General features: G+C 35.2%; 1 protein-coding gene across 3 annotated transcripts; it reads right to left on the bottom strand.

Annotated features, from left to right (window-relative positions):
• On the bottom strand, positions 1 to 11,723 carry GALNT3 (polypeptide N-acetylgalactosaminyltransferase 3). 3 transcript variants are annotated; one of them, XM_036386444.2, is made up of 10 exons: positions 11,215 to 11,723; positions 9,715 to 9,887; positions 8,395 to 8,544; positions 7,907 to 8,141; positions 7,062 to 7,179; positions 6,481 to 6,681; positions 5,231 to 5,362; positions 4,513 to 4,614; positions 1,775 to 1,927; positions 1 to 1,269 (listed from the first exon to the last, which is right to left on the bottom strand). In XM_036386444.2, exons 1-10 carry the CDS (start codon positions 11,721 to 11,723, stop codon positions 1,147 to 1,149), a joined length of 1,896 nt encoding a protein of 631 aa, XP_036242337.1. In that variant the 3' UTR covers positions 1 to 1,146. The 3 variants fall into 3 exon arrangements, 2 of the variants coding, with proteins under 2 accessions (XP_036242337.1, XP_054371479.1); XR_008508495.1 differs by lacking the exon at positions 1 to 1,269 and adding an exon at positions 3,766 to 4,126 and having other exon boundaries at positions 1,855 to 1,927; XM_054515504.1 differs by lacking the exons at positions 1 to 1,269; positions 1,775 to 1,927 and adding an exon at positions 3,403 to 4,126.
• Positions 11,724 to 12,991: the final 1,268 nt, after the last annotated feature.

Raw genomic sequence — 12,991 nt, 5'->3', positions numbered from 1 at the left:
TCCTTCAAATCTATTCTGTTTTATATTTGATCATGCAGCCAAATACTTTTGTCTTCACTTTATAAATTTTAAAAAATTGATTATATATTTGATGATGCTATATTATTTTCTATGATACAGAATTTCTATTTGCTATATTATCTATTAGCAGAATAGTTAGGAAGGCCAAGGTGTCATTCATACAGATAAATCTGAGATCAGTCCTTTGTAACAGGAAACAGAAACAAGAAAAAAAATAATATGCAAGTGTTGGCACAAGAAATTGCATATGGATAACATTAGAAACCTCTGAGGTAAATATTGCATAAAACACTAGAAGGTAGGAGCAGAAGTTTACTAGATAACATGTAATTTCAAAGCAATAATGAACAGAATACTGAAAAAATGTGTGAATGTTAAGCAGCTCAAGAGCCTACTACAATAAAACTTTATAATAAATTTGTAAGTGCATGAAAAATAAAAAAAATTATACAAGAAGTTTTGGCTAAACAAAAGATTAGTATCAAAATAAGCAGATTTTCCATTAAAATAATCATAAATACATATTTCAGTGAAATTACTTTTTTCTTCTAAAAAACAACTGACTTCCTAGAAGCTGAGCACAATGTGGTATCCTATTTGGCTTTGACCTGATGATCTAATTTTTTAAGTGAAGAGACTAAAAAAAAATATTGAGAAAGTTTCACTGAGTAAGGTAAATTATAAAAAAAATAAAGTCAGCCATTTGAGCATAAAAACATACATATAAAGTGTATTGGGTTTTAGACAGCAAACAATAATTTCTCACGACACTACAGAGAAAATTAGTCTTCTTCAGAAGTACTTACAGTATGTCAAAAAAAAACCCCCACATATGGCCCCTAAGATAAGAGACCTAATAGGAGCCATAAATCAGTGGTCAACATATAAAGTCTTATCATAGAAATATTGTAAACAAAATACAACCAGGATCCCAATGATCTTTGGTATACCAGACTCCCAGGGAATCTCTTATGATGCATTTTATATCCAACTTAAGAGGGAAAAGAAACTGTTTAAACATTTTGCATTTAAACTATCACGAAAAAATCCAGTATATGCATATCATCACAGTTCAGAATGGTTCTTTTCTTTTAATAAAATGCTTGTGGCCAATAATATCAAATATTAATCGTTCTGGCCAAAGATCCACTTCTGGAAGGGGTCTAATGGATTACAGGATGCCAAACTCGGATGCTCTCCATTTCCTGTAAGGCACATATGTAGTGCTTCATTGTACAGAGTTTGATCCTAAGTGAGGAAAAAAAGGAAGAAAAGTGAACAAACAATGAACATGCTAGTTCCCCCCACAGTTCTTCCCCCAAGCTGGGTGCTAAAGAGTAAGCTCATACAGGTGTTGTAGAGGGGGCTAGAAAATACACAGGTAGTATGTAAGTGCCAACTTGCTTTGTTAGGAAAACTTTGTAAAATATTTTTAAAACATCTGAATATTTTAAAAACATCTGAATATACAGATGTACAAAATATACAAAGCATCTGAATTGACTTCCAGGTGGATGTCTAGATGTCTAGACAAACACATTAAAAGGATATCAATTGTTTTTTTAAGTGACATTCCTACTAGTGACATGAAGTTTTGATCTGCAACTGAAAAGCTGAAATTATGTCCACTTTCCTGCCAAAACTAAACTTACATTTTTTTGGCTTCAGAGTTTTTGCTTGTTGGCATTTTTGCTTTTATTGAAAATCCAAAATTAACTAATAAAAATGCCATCTCACTGCACAGGATATGTACCTTCTGGTGCAGCCACTGCTCCTCCCCAACAGCAAAGGTTTTCTGGCCTTTGTAAGTGCACTCACGAAGCTGCACAGGTCCCTTGGAAGCATGCAGACAAAGCTCCTTCTGAATGTTATGGCGAATTTCGTGGTGTGCAGAATATTCAAAGTACTATTAAAATAATTTTAAAAGAAAATTTTGGTAAACAAACACAAAGAAAAGTATTAAACTAAATTAAGCCTTTCAAAGTCCCATACAGAAAGTAATAAATTTCTTTCCTTATTCAAAAATTTGAGACTACAGAATAATTCCTCTGATTTTTAGCACAGACACTTCAAAAGTGTTTACAAAACTAAAAGCAGTTTTTAGTAGTAATCCAATACAAATTTATACTTGTATGTGTAAATAGGAAATAACATTTGCTGCATGTGTACTATGATGTAAAATCTCACTCCCACACAGACCATATATAATTCAGAGACAAACTGAAGAGTAGATATAGTTTAAGATAACTTAAATTTTGGCATTTTTTAACTAAAAATCTGTATTCACTTCTGTTGCTAGATTTTCGTTTTTCTTAGAGCAACCAAAAAGAAAAGTTGTCACATGAAACAATGCTGATTGCTGTATGCCAACTTTTGCTGCTTGATCTAAACAATAAATGTGAACAGTAGGATGCTGTTATAGCCTCTTGTGAGGTAACCATTAGAAAATTATAAGCATGTATTTTGTGAGCTCATTTTACCATGATTTCCTGACAACAGAGTACTCCTAAGGTTCAGCTATAATTCTGATCCTAACAGGGATTTACTTCTAAAAGTTACAGACAGAGCTGTCCTTTTACCCCTTCAGCCCTAACTTAACATCAGGTCTCTTCCTTTTTTCCCCACATTTACCAGCAGAGTCCCCAACATTACATCTCACTGCTACTGTTTCTTGCCTCTGGATGTCAGCCACCTTCATCATATTTTTCCTTTGAATATTAAGGCCAGGCTCAGTTACCCCCCTTGGCTTTCCATTTTCCAGTGGTCAGCAATCATCTCCTCACTACCCTGGAAACCATGGGAACAGCACTGAGGAACAAGCAGACTCTAGGACCAACATTAGTCCTCAAAACAGGTAGTGAAGGAGTGACCTGTTTAGTCATTTAGCTCTCAGACATAGTAATTTACTCTTTATCTGGTAATCTGACTTCATCTGTCCTTTTATTTTTGGAACTTCAACATCTCTGCAAGCTCTGAAAATAATGACTTGAAAGCTATGTTTAGAACTTAATTAATTTTGGATACTGAGATGGGCATGTTTCCAGCCTCCAGTACTCTATCAAGGAAGAATAATATACAACTGATGTACAATTCTGAAAACTAGGTTCTCTTTTATATTCCCATTTCAAATATATGGATGAAGATGACAGCATGGGAAATAATCAGCCTACACTGCTGAAAGTCTGGTAAAGAATAAAGGAAACTGAAAACAGAGCATTGTAATGAGAAGGGTCAAGTAAGCAAATATGCATGTCTTAAGCATTATCAGCAAAATCAGTTCTCTGAAGGCTGGCATTTAAAGGGATTCAGACTGTTATTTTGTAGCAGGAGGGAAAACAAAAAACATAACACTTGAAAGAATAGAATTTTAGTATAGCCCAAGATAACTTAAGAGAACAATAGAAACATACAGCAGATCTCTTAATACAATGTCTTTCTACAGTGTTCCCAAATTAATGACTGTGACAATGTGAAAAGGCTAATAGTATTAATCCACAATCAAATAAAACCCCAAATTCAATCCTGTAAGAAGCTAACATAATAGGGTAGTTCTTAATCTAGACAGCATGCTATGTCTCACAAAAAATGATTAGTAAGAAGGTATCACCTGACTAGGATTATGTGGCTCAATTTTCACAGTGCCCTCAATGGATGTCTTTTAAGATTGAAAAAAAAATTATTAACACACTCCCTCCCATAAGATAACAATTATATTTTAATAAAAAATTTTAGACCTTTGCTGACCTTTCATTATTAAGGATCACTTTTAAAAGCAACAGAGAAGTGTGCATTTCTGGGCAGGGACGGAGATGTTCTTTTTGTTAGTATTACAGTAATGATGGAACGATTCAATATCTGACATCTATGGCAAGTCATATTGTAGAAGGAACAGAGCAGCATGGCTGCCTCCAAGAGCCATGGACCCAAGAGAGCTCCTCTTGAACAAATGGAATCATATTATTCACTTGCATTAGCCAGCACAGGATAGGCCACTTGGACCTCACACTGTGAGGCTGCAAGCGTGATAGGGAAGGTGGCTCAGGCCTGGACACTTGGTCTCCCAGTGGCTGGATTCCAACCAACATCTTCCTTGACACTGCGAGTCCTGGTGACAGAGAAAGAAGCAATAGGAGGAAGCATAAGGAAAGGAAGAATTAAGAAGACAACACTTATAAGACAGGAGTAAGGGTGGCATGAAAAGGTTTTGCACAGAAAAGAGAAGGCAAGTGAAGCAGTGCAAGTGTGTTTGAAATCTGAATTTGTATATTGAAGTTAAAACATTAGAAACAGGACATGACATGAAGAGTGGTATGGAATTTTTCTTTAAATATATATAGGAATTAGCTGTTAAAGAAAATAAAGGAAAAAAGAGATAAGGAGAGAGAAATTGCATATTAAAAATTAGTCAATTTCTCTAAAATTAATTTAAAGTTTTTATACAGAAAAGCTGCAACAGATGAAAGAATAAAAATCAGGTATTAAATATTTTACCTGGTTTCCTCCAAGTCCATGACAAGAATACATAATCAGTGGTTTGCCACCATGGTTATTTTCACCAACATCCAGACACATGCGGTTACCTATATTTTTTAACTAAAGAAAGGGTTTTGTCAGGACAAAAAAGCTCAGCGGAATGACAGAAACTCAAACTGTCTCAGTCAGAGACAAAAGTCACCTTTAGTTTAACAACAATTACAGCTGTTTGTTCGTTTTTACTTTCTGCTATACTCAAATCTAAAAATCCTATTTCCTCAGGTAATCTTTTCTAACTAAAAGCTTAGTAACTACCGTCACACATGGAGTTATTTATTAGCCTGCTCTGTACAATGTTACTGTGATTCAAATCACAGGTTGAACAGATACACATGAAATATTTAAAACAGGAGGAAGAGAAAGTTTTATTTGTAAATACATGCTAAAAATTCATGTTTACCTCAAGCTAAGAGCTATTACTTTGTTATAGCAATGCAATGTCTAAAGTTATTTGGCAGGGAAAATGACTTTTGACATAAATGAAAAATGAAAATGGCACAGCTATTGACAAAGCTATAAAAGGGATGCAGAAGAGATTCTTTGTCCAGAGTAGTGACAGAAAATCCTAGAGCAGTTGAGATAGCTAAAGTCTAAAAGCTGTGGCTAAAGTAGTACGAGAGATTAGCAAACTTCCTGGACTATGAGTAATATAGGAAATAATTAAAATTAAACTTACATATCCAGAAAACAAAGGATTCAGGTCTGGCACATATGCTTCTGGATAAACATTAGTGAGGTACCAGGTAAAATTTTTACACTGCAGGCGCTGCCTTAAAGCAAGTCTTTTTGATATGTCTCCAAATGTTTTCTGTTAGAGGAAAGGAGGTAAAGAAGGATGGAATATAAGTATATTAACATTCATTTTGCACATATAAAGCTATGATATTCTGTGTAGTACTAGGCAAGTTTTAAGCTTCATTTGTGGATTTTTTTCTTGTTAATGCTGTACTACTATAGTTACGGCTGTCTTTCAGTGTCATAACACCACTGACATCCTGCCTGCAGTATTTCAAAGCACTTGCAAGAAAAATACATTGCAGGATGGAAAACATAGAAGTATCTTTAGTCCCAAGAAAGTTTTATCATAGAAGTATCTTTAGTCCCAAGAAAGTTTTAACAGTGCCATGAAGTGGGAAAGTGCAAGTAAGAACATATTGATTACAGCCATAAAGCCATCTGATCTCACTAAAAGTGTAAGTTGAAACAACAAACTGGATTAATAAAATAATTAGCATAATATCCAGTACAATGTAGAATCTCCCAAACAAAATTCAGTTGTTTAGCTGCTGGACATGCCTAGGAAATGTAACGCTTTCAGTGATACAACAGTCATAAAAATCTATCAAGTGAAGGGGGAAAAACAACTTCCAAAAGAAAACTAGATTCTAGCTGGGCAGAAAACTTACAAAATAAATAACCCAACACCCAACCTCAACCCCAAATATTTATTTACTTGAAAATAACTGACTTTTTAAGCAGATAGAGACAGGATGGTTGTCCATCATCAAGTAACTTTTATTCTGCTGCTAAAGAACCACAAAACCTGCTTTTTCAGTAAGAATACTAAGCAACTTGAAACTAACAAGACATTTTTTTCACTCCAGAAAATAAATTAGTTTACATTGTCTACACCCATTAGTTTTTCTCGTGTTCTTCTGGTAGTTCCTGTACCTGCACAATGCAAACAACCCAGGAGAATGTATGAGGAAAAACACTAATAAAAAAACCTCATCATACAAAATCAACATTCATCACCCAAACGCTTTAGGTTTTTTCATGTTTGTTGGGGCTGCAGCATTAAGCAAACTAAACAGTCTTTTCATTAAAATATCTAGAATCCTTACATACTTTGTCAATAAATAACTTTTGCTCACCAAAACTTTCACCGCAGCAAGTGTGATTTCTAATACCACCACCACCACCTACTTGTTTCACAATTTTTGCTGCCTCTGTGTTTCTTCGGTAAAATATTTCTTTATATTCATCCATCCACACTTCTGCAAGGCGAACTTGGTTGCGTGTGATCACCTGAGTACCTTTTGGGAAAGTATGGGGACTCTTGCTGCGAAAGACATGGCCAACAACAGAGCAAGGCATGATCTCCAACTGTCCACCACATTGCCATACCTAATAATAACATTTAGTGTGTAAGTACGCCGCAATTTGAATTCAGGGAGTGGAAAAAAATTCAGTAATACTATTGTTTGCCAGAACACATCAAACTACTAGCAAGAGTACGTATATCAGGCATACCATCAGTGAATTTCCTAATCATATAAGCTCTGAAAACACACATTTCAGATAGCAACCCTAAAAGCATTTAAAAAAAATTAAAAGCAGCTTAGTGAGCATGTTTGCATTTTATTTAATAGGTAATTAGTAATTCAATTTTCCTTGTCCTAGTTGGCTGATTGAGCAGAGGAGTCAATATCTAATACTAATTTATTCTCAAATCCCCTGTACACTGTCAGCATAGAGGCAATTGCTAATTACAGAGCTAAACTTACTCTGAAAGACATTTCTATATTTTCACCTCCCCATATTTCCATTTCTTCATCATAGCTTCCAATGTGTTCAAAGTAGTCTTTTGATATTGAAAAGAGACCTCCAGCAAAAGTAGGTGTTCTGCAAAAACAAAATTTTACTGAGAAAGACAGAATGGTTTTTTAAATATAGATGTAAAATCATGGTGCAACTGTTCTAGGAATTTTCCATGCACTTGTTAGTATTTCACTACAGTGACGCACATTCCTGGCATAGATAATACTTCTAGCACTTAAGTATGTTCACACAGAGTCTCATTTGACATCTTATTGCCATTTATTAAGAACTTGTTCAGGCTAAAACCTGCTGGCATAAAAGAAAGCATCAGGAAAACAAACAAATTTTCTCTGTACAGAGGAAATCGAGCAAAAGTACAACTCCTACAGACCAGTAAGCTGTCTGTGGACAAAGCAGGTACAATTATCATCAAATCACTACTGTATCAGCCTGGTATTTGGGTGCTCTGACCCTTTTTGTCATTCTGTCCAGTAAAGTGAATGAGGAGACAGAATCACTGTACTGTCTCTGAAAATAACTGTGTATAATCCTCTTCTGCACCTCCCCCCTAGGAATACAGGTAATTTGCACTGTATGTAGAAGTAATGCAGAGCAATTACTATCTTGATGAGGCTATATTTTTATGAATGCTTTAAAATGTGGTTCACAAAGAAAGTATTACAAAAAACATCTAAGATGCTAATATGTCTGATTATACTCATCAGAAGAACTAATTTATTTACAAACTATTGTTCACAAGATAAACTCTCTGAAGACAGAAGGACTAAAACAGTATTCAAATTAAATTTACCTAATTGGATAGGTTTCATCCTTTCTTCTTTTATTCTCATGTTTAGGAAGAGACTCCCATCCAAATGACAAACTCCAATCAAAATTTCCTCTGTTGTGGCTATGCCCATAAGGAGATGGTTTACTGAATTCAAAGGTATTGAGATCAATAGAAGCAATGTCAGGGCTTACAACAGCAACAGGATTCTCAGCAATTCTTGCCAATAACGGCTCTAACCAGCCATAAAAGCATTCACCTGTGGAGAAAATGGGAACACTGAATTTTTGCTTGGCTAGAAAGTACTACACAGGGTATATTTTAACATGTCCAGCAAGCCAATATGGACTATTTTTAAATAGCATTGCTAATTATACTTTCAATAATATGAAATAGCAATAGGAAAGATGATATATATTGCTAACATTTATAATCAATAAAACGTCTGCAACAATAAATTAAAGACAACAGCATTATAAGCCTGACCTGGCATATTTACAGGTTACACTTACAATGAGCATCCAGGAAGGTAAGGGTCTCTCCTGTTGCTACTGAAGCTCCCAACAACCGTGCAGTGATCAGACCTTTTCTTTCCTTCTGACGGACTACTTTAACTATTTGAAACTGTTTCACATATTCATCTAGTTTATCATGCAGGTACTCTAGAAAGAGAAATCAGTGTCAGGATATTCAGTGTATACACATAACACTGCCCAAAATGTTACACTATTAAGTGAACAAGATAAACAACTCACACTTACCCCAGAAATTATCTCAACACCAAAGCCATAAAAATTCCTATCTCCTGAAAGTTACTTTTAGGGGCTGAGTATATTTTGGGGGTAGGGGTGTAGGAAGAGGTAACCAGCAGAGAACAGGAGATGGAACATTAAAATAATTCTGAACAAGAAAGGACGTGCTAGTACATCTCTGCTGCAGTGTCAACCATCTGAATACCAATTCCAGTTTCATAGTAAATGGATCTCACCCTTACATTATCTGCAGCACATGCAAATTCTTTCCTTAATGATGGCACATTTACACAGGTTTCAAAGGCTACAGTATTTACAACAGCAACAGAAGCCATATAGAAAACTATTTAAATGTTCAGATTTGGAGAAAGAAACCCATGTCTCTCATGAAACATCCCACATCATCTTTTTTATTCTGCCCATTCTAAGTATTATCCTGTACTACTGAACACGCTTCACATCCAAGTGTTTCAATATACTCAATACAGACTTGCAAAAACGTGCAAATACATTAGTAGAAGTATGTATAAACACGTTTATCTACAGCTAAGTATACAAAACTTGCATTTGTGTATACACTAAGAATTTATATAATTATTTTTGAGACTCAGCTTGACTGTTGAAGATTATGTTGCCATTAAATAATTTTGCTTTCTAATAAAGACACTGGCCTTCATATTAATGAATTTTATTTGCCTAAAGACAACCACGGTGATAAAATGCAAATTTCTACAAGTCTGGGCCAATTTATACTTGGATACTTTGTTCTACAAATTGCAATTGGTTTGAAACAAAAATTACAAAGCTACTTGTCATGAAAGCAGTTATGCAGGTAAATCAGAATTGGAAAAAAAAGAAAGTGGGTTTAAAAATCTTTTAGAGCACAGGAATTTCATATTTAACTACCTTATGGAAAAAATGATGGAGAAGGGCTATTTTATATTAAAAAAAAAAGAAGAAAGAAAGAAAACCACTTCGAGTACTGTTATAAATGTCAATAGTGGGAAAGAGACCTTAGCCAATTTATCATCTGCAAGGGTAACCTTTTCAATTAAAAACAAAAGCAGGAAGACTTCTTACCATCTACACTGGCATCATCCACCAAAATAATCTCTTTCAGCAGTATGGCAGGAGATGTGTACATCACACTGTGGACAGTTCTGAGCAGAGTTGACCACGCTTCATTATGGAAAACGATGATAATGCTTGTGGTTGGCAACGGCGGGCAGCGCTTAAACTTTTGCTCAATACATCTACAAATTAGAAAGTGTCAGGGGTAACAAAATGGACAACAATTTCTTACTCAAACTCATAAACTTTTCTTTCTAGTACAAAACTTTGTAATTACGGACATTACATAGTTCTGCTTTTCTGCTTTCTATCCTAGCTTTGGAGTGTAAAGGTAAGTACTTCAACTGAAGCAGAATATTTTTTTAATATCATGACTGAGAATTGAATAATTTAGCTTTGCTTCTGTCTCACACACATTTGAGTATATTTCATATAACACCCAGGCCTTCTTTAGGAAAAAAATATTATTTTATTGAAAACAGCAGGTACTGACTGAGCTAACTCAAAAGTCACTATTACTGCTGAAACCTAAGAATACAAAGAAGAATATTTATAAAAAAAAATCAGAGTTTGTAAGGAAAATATAACCTATCTAATTCAAATTTCAAAGCTCTGTAGAAGTGCTATGTAAGGCTTAGGGCAGCATGTCCCATTCAAGGGATACAAGTTTAAGCCCATAGTTTTTCAAGACTGACATATCCCAAACATCACTTTAGATCCAATGACAAGATGACAATTCTGTATTCATAAGTTGCACACTTAATGTTTATGGCCTGTCAGCTTTAGAGCCTGGAGGGCACCCCAAGGTAATAACCGGAGTCATTGCCTCACAAAATACACAAGCAAAGCCTCCCCAGTTATGCTCTAGGAGAGGTTATGGTGAGCTGCAGTGTGTATCAGCAGCAGATCAGTAAGTTCAGCCACTTCTGGCACAGATGGCTGACAACATTTCATCTGACACTGAGAGAGACTGATTGTTACTAAAACCCACTCTCCCAAGTCCTGCAGTCTACATTTAAAAAATTCTTCAATAGTATAAGATTGCTGCTGAGATCTTCCATTCCCTTGTTCAACAGTTTACAAATCCGAATTTATTAAATTATGTCTAAATTCCTAATTTATTAAATTAAATTATGTAGTTTTATTAACACTGAATACTAAAAAAATGGGGGGGTGGTGTTTTAATTGGAAAAATGTTGAAACCACATTTTTAGTTTTATTCTAAGTAAAACTAAGCAGGCTTCCTGAAAGTTACTCAGAAATTTTAGCCTTAAAGGCAAAATCAGAACACCTTATTTAAATATGGTTACTTTGAATTCAAAACCATGAAAGAAGTGAGCTTTTCTAAACATTCTTGGCTTTGGCACTGTGGATCACTATGTACAGCCAATCATTATGTATAGCTAGGAGACTTTCCTAAAGTATCACCCACTGCTGAACTCAAATCACTTTGCAGGCTGAATTTCTGAGAAGTTTTTCAACTATCAGGACATACACATTTCAACTTACTCAGGAGGTCGAGTGTCTGGTCCAAGATCTCTGTGTAAAGAAATCCTATCACTTGCAAATGCATTAAAACAGTGTTTCTCTTCTCCAGCCTGTTTTTCTTTCTGTTCTTCTGAACTTAAGTTGATGGTTTTAAATGCTTTGCCAGAAGCTCCAGGAGCATTAGGATCTTGAAGGGGCCGATCTAGAAAGGGTTTCAGTTCCACTGGAGTATAGTGCCCTGGCAAGCAGTGTCTTTGTCCAGGAACCTTAGTTTGCCTAATGGGTGCTTTTATCTGCATTTTTGGCTTTGCACCTTTGATGTTGTTCATAGCGTTTAACACAAGACCTAACACGTGACTTTTCTTTCCAACAACTGGCTCAATCCCTGCTTCATCCTTAAAATCTTGAACACCCACTTCTCTTTGTAATAAAAATAAAAATACCAGAAAGACAAATACAATAATGCTAAACTTCCAAAGTTTCCAGTGAAAAAATGTCTTAAATAGTTTAGGTGTCTTTTTCAAGGCCATTCTAGTTTTAAAAATTTTCACACAGCAGAAGTTTCTGTGAGTGTTGTTCTTCAAATATGGCACAGCATTTCTTGAAATTATAACACCTGTAAATTAAAGCAAACAGTATTAATTGAGACGTCATCAGTATATTAAACTATGTAAAGCCATAAGAAATTAATGGGAAGGAATTAATTCACAACTCCCAAAAGTCAAATGTTACACGAGCTAACACTCGTATCACTTAAAGATACATCAAACCTATCTATAAAATGCCCATAATGCCCTTTCCCTGCTTTTTGCTTTGGGTTTTATTTGTTAAATACATATAGAAGAACCAGAAATCAGGCATACCATCAAGAATAGAACATTATTTCTACATAGTGCCACTACTTCAAGTTTATTTGCTTCCAAGTGGTTTGTTTAAAATTAGAATAAAGTCTTATAGAGCAAGGAATTTTAGTTAAATGATGGGACAGAAGAAGAACAGGTGGCATCAATACATTAGTTCAAGCTGCATGTCAGAAAGAGCCATGTGGAAAGTGAATTAAAATATAGGAAAGACTTTTCAATCACCTTATTTCAACAATTTTCAAGTTTCTGCCATTTTTTTTTTCACATATAATCATTAGATCATACTAAAAGGTACCAAAACCATGCTTCTCAGCTCACAAAATTTCAAAAAAACCAAACCAAAAAAACCAGTCCACTTCTATGTCACGTATTATTTTCCCGTTTTTCCTTACTGCTGAAACATTTGAACTACAATACTGATACCTTTATATGGAACACTACAAATAAAAACTTTCTTCCCAATGAAAGGATTGCAACCAAATTACCAAGCTGCCAGACTGAAAAATGTCTTGTTTTCTCACAATGTCTGGTGGGTTGATCTTGACTGGCTGCCAGACACCAACCCAGCCACTCTCTTGCTTTCCATCCTCAGCGTGACAGTGGGGACAAAATAAGATGGAAATTTACATGGGTAGAGCTAAGGGCACTGTGATCACTTACCGTTACTGTCACAGGGAAAACAGACTTGTAATGATGAATTTGAATTTACTGCCAATTAAAAATGAAGTAGGATGGTGAGAAACAAAGGCTCAAGCTACCTCCCCTGGCTTGGCTTCATTCCTTTATTCCCAATTCTTCTCTCTCCTTTCTACCTAGTGGTCAGAAGGAATGAATAATAAGGGCTGTGGTTAGCTTGTAAGACTTGAGCAGTCCTTCCTCTGCACACTTTTCCCCTGCTCCAGCACAGGTTCTGTCCATGCAGTACAGTACTTCAG

Source organism: Molothrus ater, chromosome 7, assembly GCF_012460135.2.
Source record: "Molothrus ater isolate BHLD 08-10-18 breed brown headed cowbird chromosome 7, BPBGC_Mater_1.1, whole genome shotgun sequence".
Taxonomy (NCBI): domain Eukaryota; kingdom Metazoa; phylum Chordata; class Aves; order Passeriformes; family Icteridae; genus Molothrus; species Molothrus ater.
This window is presented reverse-complemented; position numbering and strand designations above follow the sequence as displayed.

Excerpts from the sequence above, each read along its gene's own strand:
- GALNT3 (XM_036386444.2), bottom strand. The coding sequence starts at position 11,723 with ATGGCCTTGAAAAAGACACCTAAACTATTTAAGACATTTTTTCACTGG. Across the intron at positions 8,545-9,714 it reads GGATGATGCCAGTGTAGATG|AGTACCTGCATGATAAACTA; the intron begins GTAAGAAGTCTT and ends TTCTCTTTCTAG. Across the intron at positions 5,363-6,480 it reads CAGCAAAAATTGTGAAACAA|AAAACATTTGGAGACATATC; the intron begins GTAGGTGGTGGT and ends TTCCTCTAACAG.